The sequence below is a fragment of the Belonocnema kinseyi genome, chromosome 3, assembly GCF_010883055.1.
Source record: "Belonocnema kinseyi isolate 2016_QV_RU_SX_M_011 chromosome 3, B_treatae_v1, whole genome shotgun sequence".
NCBI lineage: Eukaryota > Metazoa > Arthropoda > Insecta > Hymenoptera > Cynipidae > Belonocnema > Belonocnema kinseyi.
The window spans coordinates 116,872,632-116,891,603 of record NC_046659.1 but is presented as its reverse complement, the minus strand read 5'-3'; the positions used below and the strand labels follow the sequence as shown (position 1 = coordinate 116,891,603).

The following is an 18,972-nucleotide window of genomic DNA, read 5'->3' as shown; positions in this document are numbered from 1 at the left end:
AAGGCGCGAAATATGAAAATACCCCTGTATAATGGCTTCTCCCCTGCTCTTGTGTAATTCGGGTAGCATTCAACTGGCCATGTATGTAAGCCCCAGCGTGTCCACCCTTTACATTAATTTTTTGAAAATATAAATAATATCCTCTTTCTTGCCGGTATAAGGAAATTTTTTTCACCATCAAATAAGCTGTCGCGTTGCATTTTATAGGCTCAAAAAGACGCCTAATTTTCAAGTACAAAAAAAACAAGCATATTTTTTGAAAAAATTGCATTGATCCCGCGTGTAAAATTTCCTTCAAATTATGTGGATTGAAAATTACATTAAATAATGCATCCTCGTAGACGTATTTTGGATATGGTGAAAACTCGAGTGTTTTTAAGGGTCTTAATACTCAAATGTTACTCAGATTTTCTATATTTTAATTTGAAACTTCAACATTGTAAATTTCAAAATTGGAAACCTTCACAAATTAAGAAAAGTTCAATCAAATATTTTTGAATTCAAGTTTTTGAAGCAATAAAAACTTTACTTTCAGTGGCTTAAAACTGCTTAAAACTGATTATATAAATTTTATAGATGATGAATACATTATTAATTAGTATCAAGTAACATTCAAAGTGATTGAATCGATTTTTCTAAACTAAAACAATGAGATTTCTGTGCAAAAAAAATCACTGTCATTTTCAGTCTTCAAAGTACAATCATTTTAAATATTATGAATCCTTAAAGTCTAATTATTCTAAAAACATTGAAATGATAAAAATTAAACGATTTCAAACTTGATTTAAGAACTGAAGAATTCTTAAATGATAGTTTAGAATCTTAGTGCGAATCCTTCATTAAACTTGTTTGAAAATAGGTTTTTCCAACCTTTACAACTTTCACTCCAAGCCAGTGCCGCGATATCCTTGAAAACTCTCAATTCCATATTTAATTCTTTGTTTAAAAATATCACTTATTATTAAATTTTATTTTTGGGTCTTATAAAAATAATAATAATAAAACAAAAAATTTTAATTGAATAAAGAAAAATAAGAATTTTCTATTCAATCTTTTTTTTAAAATGGTAGTGGTAAAGATTAGAAAACCCAATGTTTTATATAAAAAAGTAATTAAAAGAAAAATTAATAATTAGCTTGATGTCAATAAATTAATAGTCCATTTTTATGAAAAAAAAGAATTAAAGAAAATTCTCGGAAGCAAGAGTAGATCTCGACCTTCTGATATCTGGCATCCCGGAACTTGGCTTTTTAAAAAGAAGAGAACAAAAATTTTGAGAATTGTTGAAAAATGCATTGTAAGAAAATTGTGTAATATATCTAAGTGACATAGACTAATAAACGATTGAATTGACATAATAAAAAAGTCGCGTGACAAAAAGCACGTAAAAAACCAGCAGAAACATATTATTTTTAATCTAGAAAAAGTAAATAAATTAATTAAAAAATTATTTGTATAAAATTAAGTGGTAATAAACCTTCAGAATATTGGGAACCGTTAGAAATTCACGCCAATTTCCTTGACCACCTCCAGTAGCGCTGACACCTCTACTTTCGATAAATAATCCCATAAGTTGTGTCGCGAAAGCTCCAAATCCGGCAGTTAAGGAATCGCCTAAAGACGCCACTACGTCAATGTCCCCTGGTCTCAATTTGTGGACACTATTTGGTACAATTTTAGATCTTCCACCTTCAAAAAAGTGTTATTTTTCAAAATTTTAATTTAAAAATTTTAATCTTGGGTAGGTTTTTTAAGTCTGGTTCAATTTTTGTTAAAACAACTTTTTTAAAACAATATCCTGATTTACTCACAACAAAAATTTATAAAATCATTTTCAGCATGGCTGAGCAACAACAAAACTTTTTTACATCCTGCACTTTTTTCGTACGACTAACTTTTTGCTATCTACAGCGTTATAAACAAATGATTTGTTATCAAAATTTCCATATTTGAACAGTATTTTCTCAGAATCCATTGCTCAGAAAATTTTGAAATTTGTTCACTGTCTATATCGAGGCTAGATTTCTTGAGAGGAAAAATAAATTTTCCGATCGAATAAAAAATTCTTTCCTTAAATTACTGTTAAAAAGTTGTTATTTTTAAGGGGAAATCTTTCAGACTCTTAATTTGTTAATAAACAATCACCTCCAAATTGTTGCGAAACCATATCTCGAATTATTAGCCTGATTTTTTGTTCATAATTTCTTTTCATGAATTTTTTTATAACAATTGATATAAATAATTACCCTCAATAACCAAAATTAACTTGAATTTTTTTATGTAATCCTTGACACATGATTAAACTTGTCACACTCATGATATTTTCTCGTACGATGAGCCATTATTTATTTATGACCATATAAACAATGTATTTTTTTATAAATATGCACTCCATTAAAAGCCACAATTTTTAAGTTATTAGCGATTACCTTTTTTTATATCCTTAATTTTACCGTAAATAATATAATTATCTTGAGTATTTTTTTTGATACCTGCGCATTATTGTCTATAACTATTGTTATTAACAAAAACGCTCAATTAAGAAAATATATTTTTTATTAAATTTTGTAATTATCTGTGGCACAAAATAAAATTTTTTACTCTCGTGATATTTCCTGATACGATTAGATTGCATTAATATTCTTAATGGAGCATTTTTGTTAATGACAATAGTTATAAACAATAGGGCGCTGGTATCGACAATGATATCCAAGATAATTATATTGTTTTCGGTAGAATTAAGGATATAAAAAAAGGTAATCTTCAATAACTTAAAAATTGTGGCTTTTAAGGGAGCGTATATTTATAAAAAATACATTGTTTATGAATCCGTGAATAAATACTGGCTTATCGTAAGAGAAAATATTACGTGAGAGAAAAGTTTTATTTTGTGCCATAGATTAATCAAAAAAATTAAGCAAATATTTATTTCATGATTGAACGTTTTATTTAATAAGAATAGTTATAAACAATAAGTTGCGGGTATCAAAAATTGTACCTGAGATAATTATATTGTTTACGAAAAAATTAAGGATATGAAAAAAGGCAATCGCTAATAACTTACAAATTTTGGCTTTGAGTGGACTGCATATTTATAAAAAAAATACATTATTTATAAGGCCGTGATTAAATAAGGGCTCGCCGAACGAGAGAATATAACGAGAGTGAAAAGTTTAATCATGTGACAAGGATTAATAGAAAAAAATTAAGTTAATTCTGGTTATTGACGGTCATTATTCATATCAATTGTTATAAACAATTGAGCAAAAGAGATTATGAACACGAAATTATATTATTAATGCTAAATGAAGGTTTCGCAACATATTTAAAAAATATTATGACACTGGTTGATGTCGGTGATTGTTTATTAAAAAACTGAATCTAAACGATTTTTTCTTAAAAATGGCAACTATTTAACAACAATTAAAAAAAAGTTTTTATTCGTTCGGAAGATTTCGTTTTCCCCATTTGTTTATAACGTTGTACATTGCAAATTGGTCATGCTAAAAATGACTTTATAAATGTTTGTTTTGAATAAATAATTAAATTGTTTAAAAAAAATGGTAAAAAAATTTGACCGAAATTTCGAAAACCTACCCAAGATATTCGTAATCAGGGACTTTTTTTTGACCTTTTGAAAAAGAGCAATCTTGGTGACCTATTAGTACATACAGGCGTGTTAGTGGCGACTGAAATATATAATTTTCCTAATATCCAGAAGAGAAATATTTTACATTACGACTACAGGGATCACAGTCAGTCTCTTACTCTCCTGCCACCACCCCCCTATAATCCTCATATTTTAGAATTACGTCCATCTTTTCCATCGTACTTTTTTCCAGGAAGGGAAAGTAAGGGGAAATGATTAGAGAAGAAATAGAACACGTATGGGGAAATTAATGGAGGGCAATTAAAGGAAGTGAATGAAAATTAGTGGTAATGGATTTTATGGGGAAAGTGAGGGTGAACCAGGGGCGGCTAGGGGAAGTAGGGGAAATTATTGGTGGTAAAGTGAGAGAAAGTTAGAGTAGGAGAAGTGAAGAAAAATTATGGGAGATGTAGTAGGGTAAACGAAGGAAAATGAGGGGTGGGGCAGTAGAGGAAGTCAGGGGAAATAAAAAGATGGGATGAAAGGGTATGTAGGGAAAGTGTCGAAAAAATAAGAGGATGGGAAGTATAAGAAGGGAAGGGAAATAAGGGAATAGTAGGTTAGGAGAAAAGTGACTACAAATGAATGGAGGGAAAGTATGGAAAGTGAGGGGAAATAAAGGGAGAGGAAATGACATGAAATTATAGAAGGCTGAGTAGGGAAAATAATAAGAAAAGAAGTAGATGAAGAGAGGATTGCTGAAGAGAGGGAAATTAGGGAAAATAAATAGTGAAGAAATGAGAGGAAATAATGTAAGGGGAATTGAAGGAAAATTAAGAAAGGCAATGTGAGAAGGGGAAGTGAAATGTAGGGTAGTGAAGGGAAATTATGGGAGTAGAAAGGAAAGGAAATAAGAAGAGAGGCAGTAAGGGAAAATAACGGGAGGGGGAGTAGGGGAAATAAGTTGAGATGAAGTGGGGGATTTAAAGAAGGAAATGAGGAAAGACAAAGATATTATAAACGTAGATGTGGTGCGGGCTTAGTTGTCCGCCATAAATATAGACGGCGCGTCTGGCGAAAAAAGTCACTTCCTTCTACACACCGCCACCCGTAGATAGCATCCACGAAGTCCCATCGATATAATTTCCCAACAGCCACTTGGAGCGCTGTAAGCAACTCTCATTAGGCCCCTCGAGGCACACTAATGGTTACTTAGCTCGGACAAGAACCATTTCGAATGAAAGTAAATTGTCAATTAAAACATTTTCAGATTTATAACTTTGCAAAACATGGTTATCTTAATAAATACCACAAATAAAAGTCGATGAGTTTTTAGATGTTAAGACGGCAGTTCCAAGCCAGATTACGTTTCGCATTGGAAAACAAAAGTAGACGAACAGAATTTCACTGGCATATTCATAAAAAATATCATGTTCCATAAAGTATATTTTAAAATAAACTTTAAATTATTAGAATTACTACAACTTACTCGAAATATATATCATTCAAATTATTTTTTAAGTTTTTCAGAACTTTATATATTTTTACAATGACTACCATTTTGTTGTAAAATTTATGTAAAATTCTGCAAAAAAATGCCTCAAAATCTTTCAGATTTTTTTATAATCTTATAAATCTTTTAAAATTTTTGAAATATTTTCGACACTGTAAACTTCCCGAGATTATAAAATACTGAAACCTGAAAATCCCGAATTTAAAAATTCTAGAATAATGAAATTCTGGACAGTTTACAATGTTATCGAATTTGAAAATTCCCGCATAATAAAACTCCAGGCCGAATGCTGTCGAATGATAAAATATACAAATTAGAAAATTCCCGAATTGCAGAAATTGAGAAAACAGTTTTGTGGTCAAATTATTTATTTATTACAAATATAATAATGAAATATTTTTATTGTAGCAATTTTGTTTAATGTTAAATTTTGTTAAATTATTGTTTTAATTCAAAATAACAATAATTGTATAAAAATGTGATACAAACATAAATTTAAAAACACGTGAGCTTCAATTGTAACAAACTTTGCAGGATTCAATTCAGACTAATTTAACGCGACTTTTATTTTTATTTTTTTAAATAATAATTTTATTTTAGCGAGCGTTTTCTGTAATGTACAAAAATACAATGCACATTTTCAAACAACGTTTTTTATTCAAAAATACATTTGTTCAATTATCGTTATTTGAAATTCTAACAATAATTTTCAGAAACTTTAAAAATTAAAAAAGTTTTTTCTTTGGTATAAACATTTTATTATTCTATTAAAAAATTTATTTTTTAACTAACTATTTTTTAATTGTTTAAATTAGAGAGTCGTCTAGCCCGGATATTGCACGCAAAATGCACACAAAATTGTTTTAAGAGCTTCCAGAATTTTTCTAATATGGTCAATCTTTTGAAATTTTTTGAAATATTTTTAAACATTCTCTTTGAGTTATATACTTTTCCGAAATAAAAAATCATGTTAAATCTACCCAGAAATTAAAATTTTTTTCCCTAATATTTCAAAATTCTTGAGAAGCTCCAAATTTTGTTCTTTTCTTTGAAACATTCAGAAACCTACAGCTTATTTGATTTTTTATAAATTAATGATTTTTTAATTGTTCTTTAAGAATCAAAATGAAATACTTTTACCTTCGAAATGCAAATAAGAAAAACAATTATAATTTTAACATTCAAAGTTTAAATTTGTCGCTCTGAAATTGTGACAATTCATTTTCAAATTGTTTACTATTGAAAATGTTTTTTTTTTAATTTCCAAACTAAATACATTAAAAATGGAATAATTCATACTGAAATAATACTTCAAAAAGATTTTGAAATTGAATAAAGGGGTTCATTTAAGAAGCCATTAATTCGAACTTTACACTTGTGTCACTACTAAGTCTTTGCAATTAAATTAGTTCAAATTTTAACGGTAAAATATGTAAATTATATCATTTTGAACGGATCTAGAATCATCTTGTAAAATCAATCACTGTTAAATTTGTAATACTCGAACTTTCGGATTTGATCAAATGTCGACGTTTTGAGGCCCCTTGAGTCAGAAAAACAAGTTTTTACGTCGGGGTCTGTTTGTCTGTCCGGCGTCGTCGCTGTTGTCTGTATACCGGATAACTTTCGAAAGACTGGTCGGATTGAATTGGTCTTTGACTTTGATAAATTTTTTTTGATAAAATCAAACTTACCAAAGTTGAAGGATTTTCAAAATCCAAAAAACCAAACGAAAATGGACATTTAAAGCAAAAAATCTTGATATGGAACAAAGTCAAGAGGCGAAAAACGCTGCTTTTGCAAGACCCCATGATTGTTTTATCACATTCTCATCCATAATGAAAAGAGTTTTATGCGAAAAATGACTTTCGCGAATTTAATGAAATGTCGACGTTTTGAGGCTCCTTGAGTCAGAAAAACAAGTTTTTACGTCGGTATCTGTCTGTCTTTCTGGCGTCTACGTCGTCGTTGTAATTGATGTTGTGGTTGTCTGTATATCGGATAACTTTCGAAAAAATAGTCGGATTGGATTGTGCTTTGAAACACAGTTTTTTCATTTTAAGAATTGTATGTAAAAATTGTACTATTTTTATTTATTTTTTTAAATTTTCTTCAATTAAATTGTTGCAATAAAAGTGTTTCGAAGATATTTTTGAAAAATCTTTCGGGGAATAAAATTAGTATTTATAGGTCGACGAAGATTTGTTTTCTTCACCAAATTTGGCTTTCGTCAAAATTTGCAGTTGTTTTTACTATAGTACAATTTACGTTTGTATCTCGGGCGAAGAAATCCATTCTATTGTTTGACACATATTCTTTGTAAGTCAATATTTTTCACAGAAAATTACCCCGAGTGACCTTCAATTATAATTCTATAAACGTGAAAAAACCACATTTCAATGTTTTCTATGAAAAACACAATCCCTGAGTGATATAACGAAATCGGAAACAAGAAGAGTCAATTTATTCGGGAACAAGCTTTTTGAACAAAAATGACCTTGAGTGAACCTTTAATATATATTTTTTAATTTTTACCAAAATCAGGCATTATTTTCTTACAATAAAAAAATAATAATAATTTTTGGGAGTGACAAATGATCAAAAAATTAATAAAACTTGAAGTTGTACGTTTTTAATTTGTAACTAAATAATTTGAAATGTTTCAATCTGAAATTATCGAACACTTTCCATTTAAAAATTCTGATGACATAATTAAATAGCTTTAAATTTGAAATTATTCAATATACTGAAGACTAAAAATTTAAAATTTCTCAACTATTACGGCTTTAAATATTTTTTAAATTGCTGATGTGGAGACTAAAACACACTTATTCTTTTGTTAAGAAATCACAATCAAAATTGTTTAAAAAAGTTTTTAAAAGAGTTTTAAAAACCTTAAAAAAGGTCAAAGATTTTAATAGTTCAATATATATGATAGAACCTCTATAAATTTGAAATTAGTCAATACTTTTTCAGGTTTGAGCTACAATTATTCAATTTTAGAAGTTATAAATTACAATCGTGAAAAATAAAGAAAATGCTTTAATTAATTGATATTTAAAACAGAATATGGAAAATGGTATATTTTCGCATTTTTAAATTTTAAATTTAGATTTTTTCGCGTTGTAACAATTTCGAATCCCATAATATTATTTTTGATCTAACCTATAACTTATAACGAAAATTCTGAAAATTCAAACAATAAGGCTGTATTCTGAAAATGAAACAATTTTAACGTTAAAATTCAAGTTCTTAAACTGAAGGCCTAAAAATTTGCAAATTTTACCATTAGTGTTGTATAAATTGTATTGTCATTTTAAGAGAGTATAAATAGTTCTTAAATTAGTTTTTAACTTTTCGGAAGTTTATCTTTTTTACATACCTAGATGTCAAAAAAGCCTACCCAATGTTTTCAAATTTTAATCACTTATTTTTTAAGAGAAAATTACCCCGTTTACCAGTGACTGAAATGGATCAGAAAAAAATCGCCAAGACCCAAGAATAAAAATTGGATGTACAGCGAATTTTTAATTGAGATTATCTTTAGCTTTGTGATATCAAAAGTTTCCATACACTTTTTTTTTTTATTAATTCTGTAGGAAAAAATCAAAAAGATCGAGCGCCGAGATTATAATTAGAGCAAACTTTCTGTAATTCAGTTTATGAAACTGAACAGTTTATACTCGTACTATTAATGAATTTGACAATTCCCAAATAATAAAATTCCCCAAATAAAATTGTTTCTTAATAAGTATTAATTATTTATTAAAAATACGATAATAAAATATTTTTATCAAATATATTTTTGTTTAATATTTAAAGTGTTAAAAATAATTGTTTCAATTGAAAATGAAAATTATACAAAAATTTTAACGACAAATTAATATATAAAAACACGTCTTTTTATTCAATATTTCAATTTTTCAGAAGAACTTTTGTGATTTAAAAAATACTATATACATTTTCAAACAAAATATCTTATCCAGAAATATATTTTGTTCTAATTATTTTAATTTTTAATTAAAGCAATAATGTTTAAGCACTTCAAACATTAAAAAAGTTGTTTCTTCGGTATAAATATTTGATTATTTCAATTTTAAAAAAACATTTGTGAAAGAAAAATGTTTTCAGCACTTTTTTATCTCGAAATTTCTTTCTATAATGGTTTTTTTTTTAAATTAAAAATATGGTTTTTCAAGAAACTTTTTTTATAATTAAAAAAAAGACTGTACCGAAAACCTAGATCAGACTTCAGATCTGAAAAAATGCAGTGATATACATACATGTCAAACTTTTCTAACCTCAAAAAATCTTTCTTCTGCTTTACCGTCATATTTTATGAAGAATGAGAAAACAAGAATTCGACTTCGTAGTACGGTGAGGGCAGTACCTCGATAGGGCAGAAAATGTAATGTCCTCTATCTGTATATGTATATATATATAATTCCCAACTCTGACGCCCCGTACCGCATTTACGTTTATAATATCATTGGGAAAGAGGAAGTAGGGGAGAAGAATTATGGAGAATAAATATTGGTGATGCAAAGGAAAATTACGTTAGGGGAAGGGAAGAGAAAAAAGGCATGGCGAAGTGAGGGGAGGGGATGTTAAGAGCAGGGGAAGTGGGTGAAAGAGAAGGTAGGTGAAATGAATTATGGGGAATAAGTCTTAGTGATATAAAGGGAAATCACATTAAAGTAGGTGAAGAGAAATCAGGCAGAGTGAAGTGAGGGGAGGGGAAGTGAGCGAAAGTGAAGGTAGGGGAAGTGGGGAAATTAAGAGATTAGGAAGAGGGAGGTATGAGAATAAGGGGAAGGAAAAGGAGGAAAGTTGGGAGGGGGAGGAAGTAAAGGGAGGTTAAATGAGGAGAAATAATGGGAGATAGAGTAAAGGAAAGTGAGCAAAAATGAAGAACGGGGAAATAGGGAAAATAATCATTGAAAATTACGGGAGTGGAAGTGGAATAAATGAGGGGAAATAAAATAAGGAGTAGTATGAGACGTGAAAGGAGGAGAAATGAGGGGAGAGGAAGCAGCGATAAGGGAGCAGGGATTGGGTAGTAGTGGATGGGAGAACAAATTAGAGGAGAGGTGCAGGAGTGAGTGTAAATGATGGGAGAGGAAGTATGGGAAGTAGATAGAGGGGAAGTTGAGAAAATGACTAGGAAGTAGGAATGGGAAGTAGAGGAAGTAAGGGGAAGTTTAAGCAGGGAAGAAAAGGGAAAATCTTGAAAGTGTAAATCAGGATAGGTGAGGTGAAAAAAATATAAAAAGATATATAAAAAAGAATTATATTCGTCAGGTTCTTTTATAGTAATATGTAATAAAAACGTGCCAGATGGAATTGTTAAGAAAATTCCTTGCTTTCTTAAAGTGGAAGAAAGAAACATAAATATGCAAATAACTAGATTTAAATAAAAATATATGATCCGACTTTTTTTTATCGTTCAGGCTCACTTTTCTCTTTTAACACAGGTTACAATAATCAAAAGATCTGTTTTTATTGTAACTTTTGCTCTTTTAAAATATCCTTCAGCGTTAAAAATAAAATTTGTAAATTTTCTAGTAAGGCATTGACAATATTACACATGAGTTATGTGATTGCTTTCCTCAGGAAATTTAGTGTAGGTTCTATCAGTTCTTCATCGGAAATTAGCGTTATTAAACAAAAATTATCATTAAGATTTCCAATTTTCAACAATTGTAGGTAATGTTAACGTTTTACACCCGAAATGAATATTTGTAATCAAAAATTATTATATTTTAAAGAAATCTTTTTTAAAATTTTATGTTTTTTACTATATTTTTTTACCGAAAATGGTTGTATTTAAAAAAAAAAAACACATTAAAATTGAAATTTTATTAATTTTTAACATATTTAGGTTATGTTAGAGTTTTATATCAAAAACTGGTATTTTTAAACAAAAATTATTAGATTTTGAAGAAAATTCAAAATTATGAGCAAGTTTCTTTTATGTTATTTTATATTTTTTTTATTGTTTCTCGTCAGGAATTATTGGTATTTTTTATAAATTAAACAAAAAATTTCAACTATTAAAATTAACAAGCTTTAATAATTTCGGACTGTATTCATGTTTTTTGTCAGAAATTGACAATTTATTTTAAAAATCATTAGATTTTAAAGAAGATTCATAAGTTTCGAACAATTTTAACATTTAAAAGATTCAGAACTTTGAAACAATCTCAGATTATTAGATTTTAAGGAAAGATTTAGATTGATAATTTCGGAACAAATTAAGGTTATGTAAACGATTTTCACTGGAAACCGTTTACATTAAACAAAAAGAAAATAAATTTCGTAGAAGATTGACAGTTTTAAACAATTTTTTTGTTGTGTTATTATAGTGGTTTTCAACGAAAATTGGTATTATCAATTAAAAATAATCATAACACTTTTTTCATTATCATTTTTATTCAGAATATGATTTAGAGTCAAAGAATTTACAATCTGAAACAATTTTTTGTTATATTATGTTAGCGTTTGTCACCGGAAATCAGTTATTATAAACAAACGTCATTTGACTTCGAAATTAAACTTACAATTTTCAAAAATTGTAGGCCATGGTCTTGTTTTTTGTCCTAAATTGATAATTAACAAAAAAAATAACTGTTTGATTCTCATAAATTATCAAAAATATTTTCTTTGCTTTTTATTTATATTATTTTAATGTGTAGATTCTGTGAGATGCGACAATTTTATATTAAAATTAATTTCATATCGCAATTTAAAAAATTGCTGGTATTTTTAAAACAAAAAATTTCCTTCATAAACGAACGTCATTTGACTTCGAAATTAAACTTACAATTTTCAAAAATTGTAGGCCATGGTTTTGTTTTTTGTCTTAAATTGATAATTAACAAAAAAATAACTGTTTGATTCTCATAAATTATCAAAAATATTTTCTTTGCTTTTTATTTCTATTATTTTAATGTGTAGATTCTGTAAGATGCGATAATTTTATATTAAAATTAATTTAATATCGCAATTTAAAAAATTGCTGGAATTTTTGAAACAAAAAATTTCCTTCATAAACCACTGTGTGATCCCTGAGATAAATAATAATTATCTAGAATATGAATATTTTGTACGAACAAATAAATTTTCTATGAAAATTTATGGGAAAAATTAAATAATTTTAGAATGAAAGTAAAAGGTAATTAAGAGAAAAAAAGTATTCAGACGCAGTATTAAGTCTGCTCTAATAATTTTTCAATTAGAATAAATTAAATGAAAGTAAACGCATCGCATTTTTTACCCCTTATATCACAAGGAAATGGCACACTATCCGGAATCCGATTTTGTACTCGTTGAGCATTTCGTGCATCTTGAAGAATTTGTTCCTTCCTTCCTGGCCGAGCTATAAAATATATTTTTTATTAAAGAAATAGAAAGTCTCATACCTTTATATTTTCTGAATCATTTATACTATATAGAGTAAAAGTTAAATTATTAATCTGATAATCTTATTTAATTTTCAGTCTTCGCACTCTTTCCCCTATTCCTCACTTTTCCCCTTTTCTCATGTTTCTTCTTTTTTCCCTGTTTTCGAAAAACAATTCAATTTTTTTAAATATAATTTTTTATTTATAATTTTTTATCCAAAAATTGAATTACTTAATTTTTGCTGATATTTTGTTTTTCTTAACAACTGAAAATTTAAACATTCCATTTTAACTGCAAACCTTTTAAAATGAATGTATCAAACAAGAAAGTTAACGTTTCTTGTGAATAATTCTTCTTTTGGTAGAAAATTAATATTTGTATATTAAAAATATTCAAGAAGAAAACTTAATGTGTGAAACAAGAAAATTAATGTACTTTGTGCAAAATTCGTTTTTTAGTTGAAAGTTGATCTTTGTATAAAGAAAAATGGAGCTATTTGGTAAAAAAAAGTAACTGTTTTGTTAAAAGTTTAACCATATTATTGAAAATTCAACTGTTTCGTTGAAAATTCGTCTTTTTTAGTAGAACATGAATCGCTGTGGTTGAAAATGAATCTTTTCGGTTGAAAATTCAACTATTGCTTTTAAAAATTAACTCTTTTGTTTAAAATGATCTTTTTGTGACCTAATTAATCATTCTAGTTAAAAATTTGTCTTTTTAGTTAAAAATGAAACTGTTTTGTTGATTTTCTTTGGGAATGCATTTTTTAAACTTAAAATATAAATATTCAGTTTTTTTTAAGTTGATCTTTCTTAGTTAAAAAGTGAACTATTTTTGAAAAATTCTATTATCGGTTCAAAAATTCGCCTTTTTAGCTTGAAAATTTCACAATTTATAGGAAATTAAACTATTTGGTTGAAAATGTACTTTTTTGGTGAACATTAATATATTTCCTTAAAACCTCAACTATTTTGATAGAAAATTCCAATATTTGATTCAGAATAAAACTATTTATTTGAAAAAGTAACTATTAAGTAGATAATTATCTTTTTCGTTGACTTTCTTTAAAAAACTTTATTATTTAATTTAAAATAGATTGTGTTTATCTAAAAAATTTCAATAATCCAGTTTTCCTAAAAATGTGTTTTTTAACTTCGCTTTTCTTATTAAATTAAATATCGAATATTCCTATCTCAGCTGCAAATATCTTTTTTAAGTTGGAAATTCAACTATATGGTGAAAATATAATTTTCCGTAATTGAAAATTAACTTTTAAATTGGAAATGATAAAATTCCAACAACAAAAAATGGATGAATTAAACATTATTAGAAAAGTCATCTTCCTTGGTTGACAACTTCCTTTTTTTGTTAAAAATGAAACTGTTCTCTATAAAACTTTCTATAAATTTCGCATTTTTGGTTTTAAAATGTAACTATTTCTTTAAAAGATTAATCAGTTTGTTAAAAAAATATATTTTCACCTGGAATTCAAACTACTTGGTTGTTGATACAACTCTTTTTGTAAAAAATGAATCTTTTTATGTTGAAAATTAACCTGTTTGGTTAAAAATTTTAATATTTTATTAAAATTTTATCGTTTTTTTTATTAAATATTTATTTATTTGTTTGAAAATTGAACTATTTTGGTAAAAATTCGTCCTTTTGGATTTAGAATGTTCAGCTATTTGATTGCAAATTTAAGTATTTTGTCAAAAATTAAAATATCGTTAAAAATGCAATTGGTTTTGAAATGTCGTATTTTTGTTACAACAAATTTATCATTCTTGATTTGAAAATTAACTTTTTTGTTGAAAATTCAGCTTTTTTCTAAAAAATGCGTCTTTTTAAAATGAAAACGAAACAATTGGTTTGAAAGATCAGCTATTGTGTTATTAGTACAAATTATTCTTTTGAGTGCAATTTTTCTGTTTTTGAACATTTTTATTTTTTGGTTAAAAATAAATCTTTGTATGTTGATAATTCAATTCCTCTTTTTGGCTCTGAAATGTAACTTTTTTTGAAAAATCAAATATTTTAAAGAAAATTTGTCTCTTTGTATTGAAAATATCTTTTATTTTGTAGAAAAGTCATTTCTTGGTTGAAATTAAACTTTTTTGTTGAAAACTCAACTGTTTATTTTTATTCAAATTTTTGGCTTCAAAATGTAACTATTTGTTTAAAGGTTCAATTATTTTTTTATTAATGGGACTGTTTGTTTAAAAGGAAATTTGTTGGTTGTTGAAAATTTTCCATTCTTGGTTAAAAATAAACTTTTTTATTGAGAATTCGACTGTCTTATCAAAAATACCTCTTCTAAGCTTGAAAATGTAACTATTTGTATAACATTTCAACAATTTTTATCAAAATTCTTTTCTTTTCTTCAAAAGTTAAAATATTTGTTTAATAATGCAACTGTTTGTTTAAAAAGCGATTTTTTAAATTAAAATTTTCCTTTTTTGTTTGAAAATTAAAATTTGTTTAAATTTAAAATTTAAAAATTAAGCTTAATTATGTGGTTAAAAATTCAACTATTTTGTCAAACATTCCTCTTGTTTGGTAGAACAACTTGGTAGAAAATGAATTATTTTGTCGAAAATCCAACTGTTTTTTAACTCGTTTTTTGTGTTGAAAATGTAACTATTTTTTAAAATGATCAACTATTTTGTTATTAATGCAACTGTTTGTTTAAAAAAACAGTTTTCTCTTTTTGAAGCTTTTCCTTATAAATAAAAAATTGTTTAAATTGCAAATTAAAAAATTAATATTTATTATTAGGTAAAAATTAAACTATTTCGTTAAAAATTCGACTTTTTAGATTAAAAAATCAACTATTTTGTTAATAATACAACTATTTGTTTAAAAGACAATTTTTTTGTTGAAAAATCCACTACTTTGTTAAAAGTTTATTTATTTTCTTGAAAAGCCAATTCTTTTTTTTTAATTCATCGATTTCGATTGTTTTTTAATTTTTTTTAATTCTTGTCTTTTGGTTGAAAATGTTGTGTGAGTGAAAAATCTAATATTTTATGCAAAATACAAAAAAAGGCATATTCTTTTTTGTCCAAAAAATGTTTCTTGTCTCAAGAAAATTATATTTGATTGAAGAAGAGCAAAGTTCTTTATTTAGGTAAATTTTTTTAAAGAAAAACTTTCTCAAATGAAAATTAAAAGTATTTGCAGTGGTTTTAGATTTATCTGGCAGAAATGGGTATAAGGTATTGAAATTGAATCAAGTTCAGTAGAAAGTGAGCACAAATGAAAGAAATTATTACTATCTCCTTTCTTATTTAAATCGAGTGCAATGAAAATTCGAAACCTGTTATTCGCGTACAAAACCTGTATTGAATGGCATTTAACCCAATGAAAAATAAATCTTCCACTATAATCCATTGAACATCATATAGTTATAATCAAAATCCACTTATTTTTCTTAACAAAAAAAAGATGAAATATAATTTCAAAATCGAAATTTGTAATACATAATAAACAATAATCTTAAAATTATTATATTAAACTAATCACAAGAATATTGGAATATTAGATTTTCAATTGGCAATTTAATCAGCAATGAAATTCAAAAAATATTTTAAAATTAAAATTCACTGTCACTTATACTTACAATTAAATTGAGAAAGTAAACTTCTGAAATTCCTCCACAAACTAATATTTTCTGGAGAATCAAGATCAGTTTTTTCAATTCGGCTTGACACACACAAAATTTGTACTAGAATGTAACAAAAGACGAACTTCATTGCATTTAAAAATTTTTTAAATTATAAATTGGACCAGAAATGCACGAAATGCTCTCGGATCCTGGGAAACCACCTGTACACCTGGACTCACTCTGGTACTCTGGATGCGATCGGACATTGTGCAGAAATTCACGCACTAACGCGGAAAATAAAATGTACATGCCTACCAAGGTCAGGAGATCTTCACGAATACGGATGCAATCCTCAGATTCACGACACTTTTCGCACTATTTTGTTAATTTTTCAAAAAAAAAAATTACACTGATGACACTATTTTCAAATAAAAAAACAAATTTTTTACCAAGAAAGATTTTTAGTCAATAATGAAATTTTTTTTTAATTTTCAACAAAATAGTTAGTTACAACAATAGTTAGTTTTAACAAAATAAGTAATTACTTAAACAAAATGATGATGTTTTAAAAAAGATTAATTTTTAACAACAAAAAATTCAAACACAATTGATAGGTAATTTTTAAAATAAATAGTTAAATTTTTATGAAAAAATTTTAATATTTTACCAAAGTAGTTGAATTTTCAGCAATATATATGAAATTTCAACAAGGAAATTTAATAATTGTTCAATTTTCAGTTAAAAAAAATTAATTTTCAGCTTAAAACAACATTTTTTCAACCGAAATTATGGTTAATTTGTCAAATAAATAGTTTAATTTTGATTGAAGAAGTTTAATTTTCTACCAAAGTAGTTTTGCTTTTGATCTGAAAATATGAATTTTCAACAAGAAAATTTGATTTTCAACAAAACAGTCGAATATTCAACCTAGAAAATTAGTTTTCTACTCAATAGTTGATTTTTTTTCTAAAATTATCAGTTGTTAATCAGCAATGTAATGATCAAATTTTCATTAAAAATCGATCATTTTAATTTTATAAATGCAATTTTTTACAACAAAATCGAATTTTTAATACGATAATATGATTTTTTTATGAAATAGTTAAATACTCAACCTAAACAGATTAATTTTTAACAGAAAAATTGATTTTCTTTTTAAAACGAAAAATCTTCAACAGAAAGTCCATAAAACATTTTTAACCAAACAAATGAATCTTCAACCCAGAAGCTTAACTTTCTACCAAATATTTTAATTTTGATTCTGGAATGATCACTTTTTTCCCAAAAATGGAATAATAAAATCATTAAAAAACAATCATTTTGAAATTAAAATATTTGTCACACAGCAGTCAAATTTTCAAGACAATTAGTAGTGAATTTTTCAGTTTAATAGTTTATTTTTTATCCAAAAAGTTAAATTTTATACCAAAATAGTTTACTTTTTAACTAAAAATATGATTTTTCAACCAAAAAAGTTCATTTTCAACCAAATAGTTGAATATTCAACCTAGAAAATTAGTTGTTCTACCAAATAGTTGCATTTTTCTTATAAAATTATCAATTTTCAAACCGAAATGGAATAATGAAATTTTCATTAAAAAACAATAATTAAAAATTCAGAAATGAAAATTTTTTTCTCGAAAAATCGAATTTTTAACACTTTTTTACACATTTAATGTTTTTAACACTAAAATATGGATTTTTAATGAACTAGTTAAACACGCAGCCAAAACAGATTAAATTTTAACAAAAAAATTGGTTTTCTACTAAAAACAATACATTTTCAACAGAATTCTAAAATGATCACTTTTTAAACAAAAATACAATAATAAAATTTAAAAAATTTAATTATTTTTCACAAAATAGTCGAATTTTCTACACGAAACTAGTAATTTTCAACAACAAAAATGATTTTTCAACCAAATATTTTAATTTTCTAGCAAATTTTTGAACTTTCAAAGCAAAAAGACGATTTTTCTACAAAACTGTAGAGTTTTCAACTCGAAAATATGAATATTCAGCAGAAAAGTTAAATTTCAGCCAAATAGCTTAATTTTGTAGCAACTACTTGACTTTTCTACCAAATTGTTAAAATTTCAATTAAAAATAAGAATTTTCTACAAAACACTTAAACTTTGAACCAAAAAATTAAAATGTTTACCAATAAGTTGGATTTATAACCAATCAGTTGAATTTGCAAGAAAATACTTGAATTTTTAGTTTTAAAAAATATATTCTCAACAACAACAAAAAACGAATTTTCAACACATTAAATACATTTTCAACTAAACAGTTGAAATAAATAATACGATCTTATTCTAAACCTCATTTTAATAATTATAATTGTATATCTTTGCCATTTTTTCATTTTAACTATATAGTTGATTTATTGAACCAAAAAATATCATTTTTCAACCAATAATTGTCTAATTAAATTGTCATTTAGGACCATTAATTTCAATTAAAAAAATTTTTTAAATAAACAGGAATTTGGATCATTTTTAGACAAAATAATAAGATTTTAAATAAACATTGGATTTTATTTTTAATTGTTTCAAAATATTAGGCTAGAAAACTGAAAATATTGTTCAAAATGTAAAGTTAATTTTCCAATTCACACTTTTTGATTTCGGACTATTTGTTTTTAAATTCCGACTCTAGAACAAATTAAAAAAAAGCAAAATTAAACAAATGTCTCACTATTGGGGAATTTGATTGAAAGTTTTTCTCGAAGTACAATACTTCAAAAAATGAGAAAAATCTGCCAAAAAAAAGGTTTTTGTTTTTTTTTTCATTTTTTATGCTCTTTTTAATAAACTAAAGAAGCACGCACATATTTTTAAGTTTTAAACAAAATATTTT

At 26.1% G+C, this 18,972-nt stretch overlaps 1 protein-coding gene across 1 annotated transcript in view; it reads right to left on the bottom strand.

Annotated features, from left to right (window-relative positions):
- LOC117170303 (phospholipase B1, membrane-associated-like) overlaps positions 1–16,343 on the bottom strand; it is a 34,830-nt gene extending 18,487 nt beyond the window's left edge. The window contains exons 1-3 of the mRNA XM_033356981.1: positions 16,126–16,343; positions 12,379–12,480; positions 1,478–1,689 (exon numbers count right to left, since the gene is read on the bottom strand). Of these exons, the coding sequence (XP_033212872.1) occupies positions 1,478–1,689; positions 12,379–12,480; positions 16,126–16,258 (447 nt within the window). The 5' untranslated portion in view covers positions 16,259–16,343. The remainder of the gene's footprint in view (positions 1–1,477; positions 1,690–12,378; positions 12,481–16,125) is intronic.
- Positions 16,344–18,972: the final 2,629 nt, after the last annotated feature.